The sequence below is a fragment of the Symphodus melops genome (genome assembly GCF_947650265.1).
Source record: "Symphodus melops genome assembly, chromosome: 23".
NCBI classification, from domain to species: Eukaryota; Metazoa; Chordata; class Actinopteri; order Labriformes; family Labridae; genus Symphodus; species Symphodus melops.
In genome coordinates, this window is record NC_136713.1 from 7,931,044 (window position 1) to 7,951,045 (window position 20,002).

At 41.6% G+C, this 20,002-nt stretch overlaps 1 protein-coding gene and 1 long non-coding RNA gene across 2 annotated transcripts in view; one reads left to right on the forward strand and one right to left on the reverse strand.

Annotated features, from left to right (window-relative positions):
* LOC306818344 (gamma-aminobutyric acid receptor subunit gamma-3-like) overlaps positions 1–20,002 on the reverse strand; it is a 45,410-nt gene that overhangs the window by 9,946 nt on the left and 15,462 nt on the right. Inside the window, exons 3-5 of the mRNA XM_079335895.1 lie at positions 14,318–14,385; positions 1,533–1,624; positions 1,202–1,333 (exon numbers count right to left, since the gene is read on the reverse strand). Of these exons, the coding sequence (XP_079192021.1) occupies positions 1,202–1,333; positions 1,533–1,624; positions 14,318–14,385 (292 nt within the window). The remainder of the gene's footprint in view (positions 1–1,201; positions 1,334–1,532; positions 1,625–14,317; positions 14,386–20,002) is intronic.
* LOC306818358 lies at positions 17–15,689 on the forward strand. The gene is made up of 2 exons (XR_013778176.1): positions 17–104; positions 14,561–15,689. It is a non-coding gene; the product is annotated as an uncharacterized lncRNA (long non-coding RNA).

The following is a 20,002-nucleotide window of genomic DNA, read 5'->3' on the forward strand; positions in this document are numbered from 1 at the left end:
GAGAGAGAGAGTGAGAGATACATCAGCAAAGACGTTCAAAGAAAAAGAAGAAGACTTCGGATCCTCATCTTCTTGGCCTCTGAAGCACGTGGTGTGAATGTATGGTATGTATTATTGCTCATCTCATCATATGTGCTGTTTAGCGCTTATGAAGTTTTCCAACCCAGATGGCACAGAGTCACACTTGGTTGTAATGTGTGAAGTCCTTCCAATGAACAAAGCTGTTTCATCAGCAACTTCAGACTTTTTTTTCTCACAAACATAGTATATATAGGTCATATTATAGGTCAAACCCAACAACCTGGGATGACATTTTCAAAAAAACAGATTCTGATATTCTCAGCTTGGTACTAATATGTGCAATTCTGAGATGATTTTTTTCTCTGGATACAATAATACCAATTGAAATGGCACCATCTTGGAAATGGCCATCTTCTTTTTCTACTCTTGTTGTTGTCTTTGTCCTCAGTACAGTTTCTTGTCATCATCCAACTGCGGTGTAGTGAGCTGTGGCATAACGTTAGCTTTTTACTTCTTTCGGCTGCATTGACGCTTCAAACAGCTACACATCAGAAACTTGTGTTCGCCACTGAGCGAAAATCGAAAATCCAATGCCAAAAATCCCATAGCCGAATTCTCATTAGACCCTGTGGTGATGCTACTTCCGGGTTTGGCCGACAAAAATGCGTCATCACTTTTGTTCTGTATCCTTACACTGACTTAAAGCACAGAATGAAGCATTATTAATAACAGGAAGAGGAGAACAAAGATGTGCAATTTAAAATGTTCATGCACACTCCATTTCTTGCTCGAATGACCAAATTTAGGAGCTGAGGAGGAAAGAGAAAGCACAAGCTCACACTGTTTTGTGAAGGGAGCATGACGGATGTGTCTGTCAATACAATTACACCCCCAAACAAACGCCTCTTTCAGACTTAATATCCTTTTAATGAAACTATCATTTTCAAATTCATTACTGAGGCACACATAAGCAGAAATGATATTAGATATTGAAATCAAGACATTCTAGGGGAGGTTTATGGCTAAGGAGAGGAATGTCAGGAGACATATTTAGAAGCAGGGTGTCTGAAGAGCCGCGCCTGCTTTTCATCATTTGTAAAACAGAGTTGCCGTAGATGCATAAACACACACATTACATATAATACTGGTTGTTTTTTTTCCCATCACACTGTTCTCCTACCTGAGTGTGTAAAGTATTTTCCCGTTGGTTTTGATCCTTAGCAGCTGATTGGGTGTCGTTATCCAATGAGAGTCGGCATTCTTTGAGTTTCTAAAAATGGTGTCAGGCAGCCAGATCAAGCCGACCATATTGCTGGTTGGATTGAAAGCATGGAAAAGAGACAGAGAGAGAGTGAGTTGCAGAAGGTTAAAAATATGTGTGAGTTGAGTTTTTTTTTTTGCTCTGAAACGCATAAAGCAGCTCCACTTTCTAATGAGAGGATCATAAGACAGCAACGTCAAGGTGGAAAACTGAATGTTACTCTAAATGACATGTTCAGGCAGTCTGGTACCTGTTGAGGGTAAGAGTCTTCATGGTGCTGCTGTTGTACTGCAGACGTTTGTCCACCCAGGTCTGGGCAAAGATAATATCGATCTGGTACTCCTGAGGAGAGAAAATTTGAGTCAATACACTGATCTGAAAACGCTCTTTGAAGCCGCATCTTGACTGAAAGAGATGGATGGTGTTTTGTGGAAGTGTTTGTGCCTTGGTGAAGGTCCTTCTGGAGGAGCTAAAAATGTGTTTGAACACAAATGAGTTCACATCAAAGGAAACACAACAGCACAGCAGAACTCGGTGCACAGACTTATCATGTTTTTGATATGGAAATGAAATCATGCAATCTTACAGATGCTGATTTCAGCACTTTGGATTTTTCCACCTCAGCAATGACCCCACTCCTAATTACCAGAAGTCTGAATCAGAGTATTCATTTACTCAGGTAATTAGTCAGGAGTTTTTTTTCTTCTAGTTGACATTTGCTGTATAATGATAAAACACATCTTATTTTCCTCCTTTTTAAATTACAACCCATGGTGTACAAAATGGTGTAGGGATGTTAAAGATAAATCAATTAATCAATGCTAAGAATTAAACCCATTAAAAATGGATTAGCTGACTCTGTCTGTATTGTTTACAATGTTACCTGCGGTCACATGTAATACCATTTTACACCAAAGGAGGGCGCCCTTCACTTTTGCAACTTAGAAAAACTACTTAAAGAAGTGGGGTCAAAAAATGAAGAAATCAGCAAAGGGGGCGTTTCCTGCAGTTGGACTAAAACATGTTTTCACATATAGATACCTGGGCGGTCCCAAGTATATTTCTGACCACTTCCTGTTACCGGTGGCCGCGTTTTGTGCCACCTCGCTGATATCATCCACTCCCTCCGTTTCATCACGTCGTTTGAATCTCGGTAACGTTATCACAACAGGTGAGAATCGAGCGGAGAGGCCTCTTAGTAACTTGTAAATGTCGATTCAACTGAGGTTTGCACATTCCTCTGGAGAGTTTGCCTTCAAATAACGGCTCGATATAACCTGAAGTACGACTTACAGAGAAAACCCACTGATCTCTACCATATTTGAATCTATACTTACTTGCATTCCTCTTATATTTAGATAGAAGTTGGTTATGCTGACAACAGCTACAAAGCAGATCTACTCACCCACGTCTAAGAATATACATGAATCAGCAAATTACTGTTGCTGCTTAGTAATATAACATGTTGTGTTTAAAGTGCAGATGTTTTTAAATCTGAAAACTGAAGTCATGTTTTCAATAAGATCCATAATTGCCATTGTTGTCGATCTTTTTTTTTCATGCAGCCATACTGGTTCTCACTGAAAACTAAATTTTTGTCCAGGAATAGGTTTATATTTTTTGCATAAACATTTAACCATATAAGAGAATTGAGAGAGAGCAGAGATATTGGCCTGTATTTTACAAGATTGTGGACCTCACCTGCTTTAAACAATACCTACTGTGGGTGGTAGGTTGTGTTGCCTTGTGTGTCTAGAAACTAAAACATAAAAATAGGTGACCCAAAAAATGTCTTTTAACCATTTTAATATTCAAATGTCAACAGTGAGTAAAGTACATACGTTTGAGCACATCACTACAATTATAAATTAAAAACCTTGCCACTCACTTGCTGACCTTTCCAAACACAGCAAGATGGAAACTGACCTTCTAATGTTACATCTGCCACGAGAATCATTGTTATTGTCGTTGTCCGTGACCTTTGGGAGATTATGTTAGGGAGACATGCAAGCTTTGACCTGCCCGTAATTCAAACCCAAACCACAAAGTGTTACATAATACGCCTGGAACAGCTCCTTGAATTTTTATTTTTTTATTTTTTTTGCGTCTACACCTAAGAGACAAAGAATCGACCTGAGTCTATTATTTACAGGCATTATAAAAGAACAGTGAAGAGGAGTAATCAGAGATATGATTGACATGAACTTTTCTCAGCTGATGTTCTTCTATTTATCCAATTCAAAGTTGACATTAAAAGTGTTTAGGAGGGAGTCCACTACTCATGCTACTGATGAGAAAGACAGGAAGCAAATAGCTCCAGATGAGAAAGTCATGGATGATTTGAATTGTATATTATCAGCTGGCATAAGTCAGATACAGGGAAGTAGCAAGTTCATTACTTAGGTTATAAATACTTTACTTGAGTCCTTAAAATATTTAGATTTGTGATAAACAATTCCCCTCCTGTCGCAGACTAGGTTTCACACAGCGCGTAATAGGTACGAGCCATGGCAGAAAACCCTCGTGTGATAAAAAATGGATGCTTCGTCTTGTGTGTGAATCCAACGCAATATTCCCAAAGAAGAGGTTGTTGTTGAAATGTTATTGCATGCATTTGATTCGGAGAATCTTCACAGACCCACGAGCTGACGGGTAGGGGTCTGATATGTGCCAACAAGACCAAGCGAGGAGGGAAGTCAACCTTCAAAGGTCAGCTGGTCGTCAATCATGACACCAAGGCTCCGGGCAGGTATTAGTTAAGCTATTGTTGCATAGAAGGACCAGCTTGGGCATGGTCCGCATAGGAATGGTATGAAAACCATGGGAGCGGATGAAGGCACCAAGTGGGCTTGTGCTGACCCTTGAGGCACCTTTTGTGGTTATGGCCGCGTGTTCTGAACACTTCTCCCTTCCAAGATACACTAGAAGATCTCAGTGAGAGAGAAGACTTGAACCTTGAATCCATCCCGAGGTACCAAGCTCTGAGGAAAAAAAAAATGGCAGTTCACCGTATTGACGACAGCAGACAACAGGTCTCGCAGGAGTGGAACTGAACGGACCAGCAGCTGAAGCCAGAGTCAAACAGATCGCTCTTTGACACGAGTTCTGAGATTTGAATAAGGACTGTGCGCTCAGTAGCAGATTTTAAGTATTGCCTGCTTTATGTGTGGGGACCTATTAAAGTTCAAAAGAGGACAGGAGGGGTAGGAAGTCAGTTGCTTTGGTTATATCAGTGTTTATTTTAAAGCTAGCTGCCGAGCGTTTCATGTGGCTGTTGATACTGCTAACAGGAGGACGTAGGACACGCCGCGTTTCTGTGGACTTTTGAATTTTTTCAAATAGATGTGCCTAAACATGCACAAGACACCTGGAAAAACACACCTAAAGATCGTCTTAAACCAGAAAAAGCAGAATATGGGATCTTTAATGTTTACCATTCCAAAAAGTGGTGTGCCATCTTTAAGGATATCTCTGAGTAACACATCCAATTCCAATTTATTTCCCTGTATTCAGTGAGGGATTTCCTCCCCAAAATTGACCACACATTTGGTTCAACTCTCTACAACATATGAACATTGAGATGAATACACTGTAAATTCAAATGGACTACTTTTACACTGATATGTAAGTAAAGGTTCAAAGACCTTATTCCCCTTCCCGCTCCTTTTATGCTGGTTTTCTTATCCAAGACACCCAAAGTCAGTTTAGCACACGATAAATATTTCACAACGACTAACTCGTAATGGACTTTACTCAGACAACATTGCTTATTAAGTAGAATTCAGTCAGTTTAAAATGCTGTTTTTCAATTTAATATTATCTTCTATGCTTTGCAAGAGGGGAATCTCCTGTCTAAGTACAGATCACTGACTAATGTATTTCTTGAGGCAAAACTGATGCCGCATAGTTTCTATAAATATTAATAGGTGATATTTATATCTCGCAGACCTTGGGAAATTGGTCGTTGGTCTACATTTGCAATTCCACAAGAAAAAAAGAACAAAATGGAGAGTTTGATTCCTCTAAGTCACACGTTCCTACTTCTGCTGGTTGCTGTGGAATGATATTTAAATATGCAGTTTATTCTCAGAGCTCGTACCCAAATAAACATCCACCCAGAGTGCATCACTGTGTCTTCTGTCCCACATGCTACCTCACAGTGTTACCAACACTTGTTTGTGATGGCCCAAAATAACAGTCAACATGAGTGCTCAACCATTGCTCGGGGGGGACGGTGAACTTAATCTGTATTAAACAAAGCGTTGTTCTACCTGCAGATATGAGTGGCATTATAGGAAAATGCTAAAGCTGCTTGTCAACAGGCAAGGCAGGCAACTGCTAGGGCCCAAGGCCAGTAGGGGGCTCCTTCAGGGCTGACAAACTTAAACCGGAGCAGTGTCCCAAAATGTGCAAATTTTGCAATGACAGTCGGAAACCTCCCAAAGGGCGCCCCGTCTGACAGCACCCACTCTCGTCGCCCTGCTTCGAGTTACATGAAGCCCTAACCCTAGTCTGTGAAAGTCGACAAATCAAATTGAAGAGGAATTATTCATCGAGCAATCATCAGGAAGCTGTCAGACATGATGGTGATGAAAGGTGTGTAACGAGTTTTTTTAGCGTTCCAAGCAGCATGATTTTCCAGTATGTGCGACAAATATTAATGAAACAGAAGTTAACCGAATTCAAGGCGAACAAAATCCCTTTAATTTACTGGAAGGTGTGAACCATGACAATATAATACGATTTAAATTATTCTACAGTTGAATACGAATGCAGCTTTTTTTCCTCCAGGTAGCCACAAGTGAGGTTAAAATCTGCTCCTTTCTTTTGACAAAATAAAGTGATTTGTCATTACTATTTAATGATTTTATGCCACATGTACCGCTACAAGGCTCCAGGAACAGTCTATAAAAGAGATGCTACTCATTATTTATTTATACAGTCGCTCTCCAAATACCACATTTCTATATCAATTGCTTGTGTTGGGGAAAGAAACAAGCAGGAGGAGAAGATGGTAAATAAGAAGAATGTGATAAGAGAGGGAAATCAAATAATGAGGTAATCTAATCAGGGCATCTGAGAGATTTGAGAGGGAGGTATGTGCTGAAGAGGGAAGAGCATGGTTCAAACTGAATGGTATTTCCATACTTGGTGATGACATATTTTGTTTATTTCTTTTTGTCATCTGCTCTGGTCCCTTTAGCTTTGAGAGCAGCGCTTCCCAAAGTGTTTGCCCTGGGCAGCAAGCAGGAAAACAGAAATATACCCAGTCGAGCCTGACCCATTAATTGGACAATATTAGCATCTCCGACGCAGTGTTTCCACTAGAGGATCAGGAGTTTTTTTTGTTTGTATTTTTTAGATGGGGATCACTGGCCCAACCATGTTGTCAACATTTACTCTTGAACCATTTTGATGCAAAAGTCATTTGATTACAATTTTTATTTAATTCATTGAGCTGTGAGGATATAAACTATTTTGTATTTTCTTATGTCTGTGAAGTCATTTCTGTGGATGGAAGTGAGCTGTGTCTGACCACGCCCCTCTGAAAGGGGTGTGGCTTTGGCTTTGTCACATCTTGCCCCATTGCTTACAATGAGAAGGCAGACTCAGAGGGCAGAACGAACACCTAACTGAGGGGAGTACCACCCACCTGGGAGGGGCTACTGCCCTTTGTGATGTCACTAAGGGATTATCTCCAAATGGCCTGTTTGAGCACACATTTCTGAGAGACCGAGAGGACAGACTTTTTACATGATTGAGGTGTCTGTAGACAGAGGTGGGACCCAGAAAACCATTGTGAAGTGTATTTTGCTTCATATGGGAACTTTAACAAGTCCTGTTAAATAAAAGGTGACAAAAGTGCCAACAAACACTTCCACAAACACCCAGGCAAGACTCAGAATTGGCAACTTCAGGGGCGATGTTTTACTGAATCACACCTCCTGACAATCTGAGCCTTTCTTTATCGATGGCCGTTGACTTTTTTTTTAACATCTTTCCCACAGAAAGAAAGCTTGCTGGGAATGATTTTTAACAGTGAATACAGCAAAATGAAGGGCGGATGTGAAAAAACAAACAAAACACAACTGAAAGGAGAGGAAGAGGGTTTCTTTTTTTAGTCGAGGGCCCTCCACTGAAAAAGGGTCGAGCCTTTGAAGTATGCTTGTGCGTGCACATGGATAAACACTATTACAAAGACACATGGATAAACAGATACAAACGAGATTGTCTATCTGTGTTAGTGGATGTGTGTGTGTGTTATGCCAGTGAGTGTCCCTACAGCAAAAATAGCATGTACTGTTGTTTTTTTAAGAGCGGAGGATCTGGATGTCCTTCATTCTCTGTGGACTCAATTATTCAGTTTGTCCATTCTCTCTTGCTGTATTTTTTAAGGTGCACACATTCTTGCATTCAGTTGGGGATTTAAGTGCACGACCTCTCGAGGTGCTTTGTTGGCAAACCAAATTATGGAGAACACAAGACGCGACATGAGCGTCATAGTTGAGACTCTGAAACATACTTTTTTTTTTTTTTATATCCCTTGTTGCTTAGAGAGACCTCCCAGTTCAATTAAAGGCAGGCATGCGTTTCAAAAAGATTTACCATATGCATGCATTCAGCATCTTTGCACAGACACGACTCTTGTTCGACATGAATCGTAGGGTTTAAATTCTGCCCTACGAATGAAACGCAGAATGTGCATTGGTCGGTTATTGTGTTTTTAACCAGCAGTCTTGTGAACATGAGGGGACATTTGCATCAAGAAACACCTCCAATAAACCCATAAGTGGTAATACCTGAGCGAAGAAAAAGAGCTTCGTAGCATCAGAAAAGGAGGAAGGAGAGGTTGGATAAGTTAGAGTTCCAAATACATTATTTGTTTCTTTCAAGTAGTGACAAAGAAGGGGATGAGAGAAGGGGACAACTGTTGTAAATTCTGTTCTCTCAGAGTAAAAAGGAGTTCAGAAATCAAGATTGAAGACACTCACGGACAGCCGCACACGCAACACGTTAACATGTAGCAGTGCAGACGCGAGAGGAGAGCGAGGTGGAACATGCAGGAGGAGAAACACCCTGCGCCTGCTCCCTCCTCACCTCTCGACACAAGGCAGATCTGTGATATGTGTGCGCACTCCCTTTGTCTGTTTCTCTCCGTGCCAGGGGGAGTGTTGACCTGATGCCTCTTAAGTATTGTGCTGGAAACGTTATAGATTAATATTGATCATGAACAGATACAAACCTGAAAACGATACTCCTTTCAAACACAAATAGCACTCACTGAGGCAGACGGGTAAGAGTCTGCAATTTATCATTTCTTCAGGAACTGTTTTGAATGAACAATGAGCCCTCGCCTGTCGTCATTACGTCAAAAGAGGCACCAAATGTAAAACAAACCAACCTCTGAAGGACAAGAAAATGTGCTGTTTGTGTGCTTGTCTCTTCATTCCTGCATGATGTTGTAGTTTTCCTGTGATGTGTGTACAGCTGCTCACGACTGCGCTCGTGTTCCAGAGACGGATCCAGTGGCGCAGGACGCATGCCGTGCGAAAATTGTGTGTTAATCTTCTAACAGCTAGTCACTGACTAGCTTTATTTGGTCATGCTATTGTTAGCTCGTTAAGGCGTGTCGTCGCGGGGGCTCACACACACACACACACACACACACACACACACACACACACACACACACACACACACACACACACACACACACACACACACACCTCATCTACCCTTCTTGTATTTCAATCATCTATTACTTGAAAAGAAAAAATCCCGCATACGATCAAGTAAGAGTTGAAATAAAAAATAAGTTTTAAAAAGTAAATGTCAACATAGCTTAAGCAACTCAGAACATACAGGCTACATTTTGTAATCATTACGAACAATATAATTAAACCAAAAGATGAAAAAAAGTGTCCCTGTTGATGTTGACGTCTCACAATGGGGTCTAAAGAGACTGTCAAAATAATTATAGCGTTGATTTCTCACTCGCGTTTGAACAAAAGGGAAACACGTCGCCACACACTTGCTGTATTGTTTGCGCACGGTGTGTTGACCGTGTTCGTCACAGAAAATGAAAAGGAAGGCTGCGTTTTAATGAGACCCCCTCTGTGGGTTTCGTAATGACATATTTGAAATTACACATGCTGACTGATGGATGCAGGATCTTTTTTACCAAGAGGACTGTGCTAGATTGATTGCAGCCTAAGGAGCAAAATTCTCTGTCCTATCTCTAACTCACTGCCACTGTGTTTCTTGTGATTTAGATCCATTTAAAATTGCCTACTTGATGTTTAAAGTCCTGCATGGGCCGAGAAGATTAAATTAAACTTAATGATTACATCAAACAGAAGACTCTTCAACCAGCTGTCACTTGTTAGTTTGTTCAAAAAGGTTTTATCATTCAAAGTAAGCACATTATGGAACAGCAGGATCTTTAAACACAGCATGGTGAAAAAAAGCTGAGCTTGTGACACAACAATCACAAGGCCGCAAATAGCAGCCTAACACTTCCAGATAGGTGAAAATGATGTGCTTTGACACTTAAGACAGATGTGAGCTGTGAGGACTCTTCACTGATGATCACAGGCGGTATGTGCTCACAAGCTGATGACAACAAGGGATAACACTGTTAGAATATGTCTGTGCCAGTTCCAACTTGTCTCCTAAAAATAATCCTCATTTACAATGTATTATTAGCAAATACAATGTGTAATGCAAATGCTACACTAGGACATTTAGCCCTGTTCATTGGTATTCTAAAGGTTGTGTTGAGGTAACTCATCACAGTCTGGGATTATATTTTATATCTGGACATGCTTATTTTATTTCCATTTTTTTTAATACATCAGATTATAGGGCCCTATTGATATAAGCGGAGGGGCTGCTTGTCAACAGGTAAGGCAGGCAACTGCTTGGGGCCCCAGACCATGAGGGGGCCCCTGAGGGCTGACAAACTTCAAACAAAGCAACGGCTCAAAATGTGCAAATTTTGCATCGACAGTCGGAAAACCTCCTCAAGGGAGCCCCATCCGACAGCACTCGCTCTCGTTGCTCTAATGCATGTTGCGCTCACATTATTCTTAACGTTTTTGCTAAGCTTTGCATGCACTTTTACTTTGAAAACCAACGTTTGTCCATGAAAGTCAACCAATCAAATTGACGAGGAGTGATCTGTAGGAGAGAGAAAAAAAAAACGAGCAGACATTACATGAACACTGGTAGGAGGGGCCCCAAAATGATTTTCACCAAGGGCCCCACCAGACTCTAGAATCCCCACTGCTCAAATGAAATGTTTTTTTTTGTTTTTTTTTACTGGGGAATAAATCTAGTAATATCGGCACATATCAGCAATCCATAATCGATATTATTGGCTGGCCGATTTATCGTTTGAGCTCTATCAGACAAACTATTACCACTATTTAAATAACTTTATTTGGGCTGCGTAATTAATCATGATTTTATCGTTATTGTGATTTGAGCCTTTGCATTTGTTACTAAAGTGACTCTACTTGGTTTTGGGCTCTGGTGAATTCTATATTGGAAATAACTAAAAACTTTTTTCTCGGTTTGTGTGTCGACAGATTTAAGCCGGGATGAATAAATCATCCATGAGGATGAAAACAACATTCTTTCAGTGGCACTCGTGCTTTTCTGTGTCATACAGGTCTCAAGGCTTCAACATCTTTCACTTCCCTCCTCAGTCTGATTTCGCAGGTCTTAGTGTTAATAATAGACGATGGTGGTTTCCGTTGGGTTTCATGTAATCGTCTTCATGGACAACGCAGGTGGTCCTAATAAATTCCATGCCTTGGTAATACACACTGGCAGGCTCAATAGCAAGGAGGCAAATTCAAGGTGCCACCCACTTCCTGGCTCCAGCGAAAGCTGTCGACTTAGCGTCAATGTCAAAGTGCATCCATCTTTTGTCTTTAAATTCACCAGCTGTGTTATCTGACTCTCCCAGCACCAACTATAAAAAAACACAGCACTTTTGCTTGACTTAAACACCTCTAATGCTGTTTGATCACTCAACCATTCATCACAGCATGTCCTGAATTACTACCCGCTTCATTTGGCGTTACATCATCCGATTGCCGTCGGAGGAAAAAAAGTAACGCGTTTGGTTCAAAGGCAGATGAGAAGCCTCCTTTAGTTTGGTCGCTCTGGAGACGGTTGCTGTGTGTGTGCGATCAACATGGATTATGCATGTAGCATCCCCGAAGGATTTGACCTGGTTTTTCATCCAGATCTCACATACATACATAGGGAGACAAAGCCGTGGAGTTCAGACGCAAACAAGCAGAATGAAGGTCTCCGGTCATATGATGGATAAGATTCAAGCAGAAAGCTGAGAGTGAATGTGGGGATTTGAAAAAAAACCCCAAACAAACAAACAAGGCAAGGCCAAGTCATGCAAGGCCATGCTGAAGAAATCAGTTATTTTCTCTGTGACATGGTCACATTTCCACCGAGAACCGGATAAGAAGCGGAAGGAGAAAGAGATAAGAATTGTGACTCTGCACTAACTCCAGTCCAGTCAACCCCGAGGGTGGACAGAGATTTACATTCCACTGACCAGCATCCATCCGCCCTGACAGGGTGAATCCAATCACTGCTTACACAGGAGGAAAATCAGTGGAATGTCACAGCGGGTATCTGTTCTCCACTAAGACAAAGTTTGAGCTCCCACAGGGCGCAGACCTCACTGACCTACTGCAGAGATCACTGAACTATATTACTAACCTGTTAGTGGCCCGATTTCAAACTTCTTGAAATACCAACAAAGAGTATCTAATCAAAGACCGATGCGCTACAACAGAATAGTGCATAGTCTTGTCCCACCTGCAGAAGGCTCCCTGACCTTCACTACTGCACTACTACCACCCTCATGGTCATCCACCACCATCGGACTGGGTCATCCCCACAACATGTTATATTATATATATATATATATATATATATATGACATGCTTAATGCACGCTCCCTGTTTAGCCCATAGCATGGTCAACAATTTATCAAAAATACTGCTTGGCCACCGATTTTTTTTTATTTTTATTTTTTTATCTACCCACAACCTGAATGTCTGGGATTCAAACCCCAGTCCCTGCAACAACATGTCCAACGTGTCCTTGGGCAAGACACTTAACCCTGAATTGCTCCTGCTGCTTCATCAGCGGCATTCGAATGGGATTAATTACTTCTGACGGGCACTTATCAGTGCGTTCAAAAAATTCTTTCGAACCCTTGCCGTTGCTTGCAATCAGATATGTTGTTGCTTCCATTCTTTTAAAGATCAGCTTCACTCATTTTTTGTGCGTAACATAAGCTGTCAGCTCTTTTTCTTAAATTATCCCGGTCTGCAGTTGCATTGGTTCCTCAATGGGACCAGTAGAGGCAGTTGCTCCGTTTCACAGTTCATCTACCTCTACCCTCCACCAGCTTTTCGAGCATACGTTTTGCCTTCTTTACCGTTTTGGAATAAAAGGACAGTTGTGGCTTTTTTTCCACAATCTTTTGAGAAGAGCACAGTATTCTAGTTAGAGCATGACTTATTCATAATGTTGCTTGCTCAGACTTGCTGCGCTCCAGCATCACCTCTTCTCCGAGCTCTTAGGCGGCTTCCACTTACTGTCTGCTCTTGGGCTTTTTCTGCTCTTGTAGATTATATAAAACCATCTAGTCAAAATCCCCAAATCGTTAGAATACAATGTTTGTGATTGACCACTAAATTTGTCCTTTCCTGATATCAGAAAGGTTCCCTTAACTTTTAGAATACCGTAACTTGTATTGGCGGTTACAGGTGCATCCACTTTTGCCTTCTGTCGCTTTAGTAGTTAAACTCCAATTGGCTGCAGGGTGGTGCAGTGGTTGGTGCTGTAGAATGACAGGAAGGAGCTCACTGGTTTCAAATCTTCCCCCGTGTGTGTGTGTGTGTGTGTGTGTGTGTGTGTGTGTGGAGTTCCCTCCGGGTACTCCAGCTTCCTCCCACAGTCCAAAACACATGCTCGTTAGGTTTATCGGCGACTCTACATTGCCATTAGGTGTGAATGTGAGAGTGGCTGTTTGCCTCTATATGTCAGCCCTGCGATTGATTGGCAAACAGTCCAGGGTGTAACCCCGCCTCTCGCCCAATGACAGCTTGGATCGACGCAAGCCCCCCCCTGAGACCCCAAAAAGGAAAAGCGATGAAGATAACGGATGGATGCAGTGGTGAAGAAGTCAATAAAAACCCAACTGCCGTGGGTACAGAAAAAGCGTCAACCCCCTACTAACCATGCCCACCCAAGGGTTTGTGTGTAGGGGGAGCTAGACGCTTCTTCAAGAAGTGCTACCAGAGCTACATAGTTAACCTTCAAAGAATGTAATTTCATAATTATGTATTGAGAGAGAATCAAATGCAAAGCAATATGAATGAATAGAACGGGCCTAATGCATTCCACATTATAAATCCTGCATTCTTTTGAGTCTGCTGGACGACATTCAAGGCTAACAGACTGCTAATGCTCTCAGTTTTCTAAGAAGTCCCTCTATTCTCATAACCTCTGGGAAAAAAAGCTTTTACTTCAGTGTTGTATATGTTTAAGGGTAGCTGATTAGGAATTAATGGTGGAAAAAAAATCAACCCAGCTATGTCCTCGTCATTTCAATAAGTGTAGATGTACATGCTGGTTCAAATGATCCAAATAAACCTGAAAAGCAGGAACACTGGAAGAATATCATTATGTGCTATGCCCAAACCTGCTTTCCTCTACATAGACACAAAGCTGTTTAGCTTTGATAGTGCTGGGAGCTTTCACAGAATACATTCTATGACTCTTTTGTGGATCAGTGTGGATTAAGCAAATGAGTAATTTTAAATACTGGCGACATGAACAAAGCGTCCACACCTGTCTTTCTTGGCTGTCTTCATCAAACCAAAAGCTGTTGGAGGCCCAAATGTCCTTCAAATTCAGTGTGCAGTATTCATGCATGATGATGCTAATATTTTTGTCAAATGGGCCTGTGACACACAGATTTTAACTCACCATGTCCATGGATGACACGGGCCCAATGCTGTTGACATATATGCCCACATCGACGACGGTTGGTTTCACTGCAAGACCAGAAAAAATAAATTATTCAACCAGCAATTATTGTCAGTGGGATGCATGAGATTTATATATGCAATGATTCTGTTTCGTCATTGTAATTGAAGATAGATGCATGTTGTGGCCATAAAACCAAATGCGTAATCTAATACAAGTCTTTTTTTTTTCTCATGAAACCAGAGCCATCCATCCAGGGAGAGAGGAAAGATTTGAAATGAAAAAAAAAAAAGCTCCACTTTGGTTTTTTTGGAGCAGTTACTGCGTTACCATGGCAATTAATAGCATTTCCAGTCAGTATGTAGGATGTCAGTTCATTTTTTTTTCTTGGAAACAGCATTTGGGTTGATTTCTAGGAAGCACTGAGTGGGGCATCAGGAATACAGAAAATCAAACCCTGGAACAAAGATTGGTCCCTTAATTGCTCGATAACTGTAACCCTCTTGGAGCGAGACCAGCGTCTTGCAGTTTGTGAGACCCTCCAGCTGACCGTCCATGATGGTATTCCCAGCCAGTGCAACATCTTGGATGTGGTTTTAAGATGTCAAAAATTAATTGGACACTTCAAGACATTTTCCCTTTGCCTTCCTGCTCCTTCGGGTTGTGCATGTTCAGTCCAAACAGGATATCTTCACCTGGTGAAAGAGTACATTTTACACCATGCAAAGCTACTGGAAGTACAAACAGCCCTGGTAAAAGCCCTGATGTGTCTTTTAGGCAATGTGATAGAATCTAAACATGGTGTTTAAACAACAAAATCTGCATTATTAGAGGCTGTTAATCCAATTTTTTGGCATTGCTACCTCTCTAGATCCCAGGTATAAAGAGTGCTATTTTGATAAGGATGTTAAACACAGCACTCGAGCGTAGCTACATGCACATTTGAGTGAGAGGCCTGTCGCTGGTCCGAAGATGACGCGAGCGTTGGCGAGAGACCTGATCTGGTCAGTGTGGGAAAGGGAGCGCGACGGCCTACTTTGCAGAGTCCCTGACTTTCAGGAAGGAGAGTGAGCGGCTATTCAGCTTTGCTGCTCACATCCTGGATGAGAAGAGGAATAGACTGAGCTGCAACAAGGCGGAGATGTTAATCTTTGCAAAGAAAAGCATGCGTCTTACAGAGAAGTCGACTCTGTGGTACTGTTGATTTTTCATTTTTACCAATATAATTTAATCCAACTGTGTGATGGAGTGCGCTGGGCTGTGTTTGTTTGTCAAGATGCCCATGTTCAGCCTGTTGATGAAGCCGACTGGAGGTTATTTTAAGGGAAAATGTGAGACATCTTACACGTAAATAAATCAAGGTTCCTCTCTGTGAATGTCTCTGAGTCTTGACTGTCTGCAGTGAGTGAGAGGGGCGAGCCCTGTTTGCTGTTTCGTTGTCTGAGCCGTGTTTTTTTTTTTTACCATGTTACCGTCTTTTCACTTGTTCTTTATACTTCAATGACATGTAAGACTTTCTAGATTGTTAGATCGCCATGCAGTGCATCCAGTCATTTCAATTGAAGACTTGGAGTGCATGCTGGTGTGCTTATGTGTTCATATCTACATGTCATGTCCCATAGGCCCCGCTGATGCAAACACTTGTGTTTGTGAAGTCCTGCTTGGAGGCGGTGATTCATTTCCAAAAGCATGTTCTGCTACACCAACTAGACAATAATAGTTTCTTTTCTGATATGATTACTTTGCCTACGATTCACATCAGCCAATTGGGTGACATATTAAAGGATAAATCTACACCTAGTATCTTTGCAAGATTTAGCCCTATGACATCTAGAGAAGCTGAAATATTCATTGCTTCCTTAATCCCTGGAACTTCCACGAAGGGACTGAATGCCATTCTTTTAAACTTAAAACAGAACAGACACATAGCTGGTCAACTGGCCCCATGACGAGATCATGCTCTTTGTGATCATTTTTGGGAGAGACCCAAACTGTTTTCACTTCAAAAAAACAACGGGCCTTCAGCTGCAGTCTTTTCAACAGTGGGTGATCTCAAACCCTGCTGTGCTTGAGACATTTAACACAACAGGGGCTGCATGCCCTGTTCTCAAAAGTCCCTGGACCTTTAGAAAGTACATAACCAGTGGCGATTCTAGAGTCTGGTGGGGCACTATAGGCAAAAATCCTTTTGGGGCCTCTCCTCCGAGTGTTCACTTTCCCTCTCTTTTTTCCTGTTTCTTTTTTCTCTCCTAAAGACGGATAGCTCTTCATCATTTTGATCTGTTATCTTTCATTGACAAACGTTGGTTTTCATAGTGAAAATGCATGCAAAGCTTAGCAAGACAACGAGAGTGAACACCTTTCAGATAGGGCCCTCAAAGGGAGGTTTCCGACTGTCTGTGTAGATTTGGTTGAAACGCACAAAGCTCTTCAAAAAAGACCACAGTTCTGTGGGACAGTTCCTCCAGTCGAAACGGGGCTAAAGAAACCATTTGCAAAGCAGCACAGCCTTATTTGCATAATCTTTTTCAGGCCGCGGTGGAAACACTGACAACTATGGGCGACGGCAACATTTTTAGTTCCTTCAAGAGAAGCGCCTGAACCTTTTAGTTCCGGGGTCCTTTGTTCAAAAAAAGAAGCTTTTAACATTGAGTATGGTGTTCTACCTGCTTTTTGCAAAGTGTCTTGAGACATTTGTTATGAATTGGCTCTCTCCCACAAGAGGAGAAATTCTGGTTATATCTGCATTTTCAACTCCAATGGGTTTTTTGTCTGTTGGCTTCTTTTTGGTCACTGGCTCGCATCTGAAATCTTATCTCGACAATTGGTTGGAATCAATACTGCGATTCAAGCCCAAGCTTAAGCACAGAATCACATTTTAGTTGTCGTATGGGGAAATCTGGCAATGAAGCATACTTGGCAATATTGACAATGGTCAAATTACAAACAAATACACTAGGCATTGTTAAATAGTGTTAACCAGGGGATAGAGTGTATACAAGCATGCACAAGGGAACCAGACGCACTGCAAGTCTCTCAGGTATTAACAGTAATTACCAATATTCACACATTTGAGAAATGTCGACTTGTCCAACTCATCTGTGTGTTTGGGGATTTTGTGTCGAAAAAAGCCTGGAAGAAACCTTCCGTGACAATAAAACCAAAATTGAAAGACCCCAGAAGGGAAAGCATACTGTGTGTAAAGCTGATTCGTTGCAGCTTAGCAGGTCTGCAGCATTTTGGAACTGTAACGTCCTGAAGGGAGTTGTCCTTAATTTACACCACAGAGCGTAATCAAAGCAGGCGTAGACGAACGGCATCTTCAAAAGATACATTTTTGACAGTGTGGTTGGTGTACAGATTGACACAATAAACTCCTCACTCAACCAAGCATTAGCTTAAAAGTGTAACACATGAAGAAATACAGAACAGCTTTCAGGCTGAGCCGACCTGACATATGTCCAAACAACACATGGCAGACTCATGATGCAAAGGTAATAATAATAATATAAAAAAATATTCAGGACATTTCTTTCTCCTCCATTGCGTCTGTTTATTTATGTGTATGCTTCCAAGTAGGCTTGCTTTGGTCTTTAATTGTCTTTTACAGAATGAAACAAAAACTTTGGCTCTAATGTGAAGAAAACAAATCATCTACCAACCTATCCGTTAAGTAACCTAATTTTGCACTTCCTGTGGAGGAGCCATGATCCACAGAGGCTAGATGAATCTTTCTTATCCTTCTGTTGCTCATCATCCTCCTCCTCCTCGCCTTGCTTTTTAGAAAAGCATGACAGGCCCCATCTGTATTACCACATTACCCTCTGGGCATCTGTTAAAGAGAAAAGGCTTTTATGCCCTAGCTGGCATGACAAATGCATTACGCATTGTCAGCCCAGTAAAACACAGACACACACACACACACACACACACACACACACACACACGTAGAGGCATACATATCCCAGATGACCATTCAACTCCCATGTGTTCAGCGTCCAAGAAAGAGTGCAGGCCTCAGTGGGCTGTCAAACACTATCCTATATATCAGCCACACATATCTGAGGGCCTTCAAAATAAAAGCCTCGAGACGCTGAAATATATTGTTTGACAAAGGCATAATGCACTTTTAGTTCATCACTTTATTGTCCCATGTGATATATATGGTATATTTCTATTTTTACAAAGCATACCTTTCATGTCGCTTGTTTCAGAAAGACGCTTAAACAAACTCTCAGTCTAACCGCCACCGTCACGCCGAACCATCAGACAAGGACCCAAACGCACGACTCTCAAAAACACTGGAGCAGAAGGTAAGTCCACTCATTCAGAAAAAGGTCGGTACACGGTAGTAGCAGGGGGGAAAAAAAGCAAAGGCATCCAAAAAACGGCAGGTGAAAATACAGAAACCGGTCAGGATATATTACTTCTATTAGGAGGGGAACACAGACACTAAATCCTGAGGGCATTAATGGAGCCCTGATACTACGATTCACCATGGCAACAGGTGTCATAAAGAGATCCTGGTACTCTCACCCTTTTAGAAAATCTCTCCTCATACGTGTACATTCAGCCCGTATGAACACGTTTTTAAAGGAAGAAAAAAAGAGTGAGGAAAGTGTGAGTAGGAATAAAGTGCTGCTCTTGTAATTGCTCAACGTAGTCTCGTCAGTTCATATCTCATCACATACTACATATACAGGCTGTAGCAGGTCCAAACTGGAGAAATGTTATTGAGATTAAAATGTAGTTTCATTAAGATGCAACCAAAAAAGAGTAAAACAGCTCATGGTGGTAGTTTACTTTACTTTTCATCATGTTTGTCATGTTGATGTACATTTTAGGTGGTTTCTAATTTATCCCCATCGTCATGCTTAATTTACACACATAGCCAAGGCTTGATGTCCTCTAACTTTAAGGCATGCCCTGTTTGGTGTATTAATTAGCCCTAATTCAATTAACATCTCCCGACGTATTCCCTGCGGAGTAATGCAGCTCCTTCATCCCCAGACTCCTTGACTACAAGACAAAATAGTTTGTTTCATCGATGTGCCAAACTCATAATATTAAAACAACCTGAGACAAAATATGGAGCCTGATATGGACTGAATGAAAGAATGAGGAAATGAAACCATGTTTACGACTCAGTAAAGAGGGAGGAGACAGAGGTTGGGTTCACAGACGCAGTTACCATAGTAACTGACTCAGAGCTACCCTTCTTTCTCGGGTTTGAGGGGCCTTCCTTTCTGAAACATAAAACCCAGAGTGGGCCTGTCTCAGTGTTTGGGGTGCTGATGGCCCAGTGGTTCGTACGCACGCCCCATGTATGGAGGCTGTAGTCCTTCAAACGGGCGGTTTAAATCTGACCCGTGGTTCACTTCCTGTATGTCTGTCTCTCCCTGATTTCCCACTCTAATCGACTGTACTATCTCTCCTCACTGTCTCAGTGTTTGCGCTAAACCTTTTCTTTAAAATGGGTTATTCCTATTTCATTGTTTATTTCCTGTTTTATTTTATTACCTATACTTCTCTTGTTTCAGATCCTCCACGTCCTGTCCTTGTGTGTTTCCTTCCTGTTTGATTCTCTGCCCTGCTCTGATTGTCTTACTTTTTCCCCCCACTCACTTTAATATTTAGTCGGTGTTTCCCCTTCCCTCTGTGCGAGATCATCTCTGCACCCAGTGT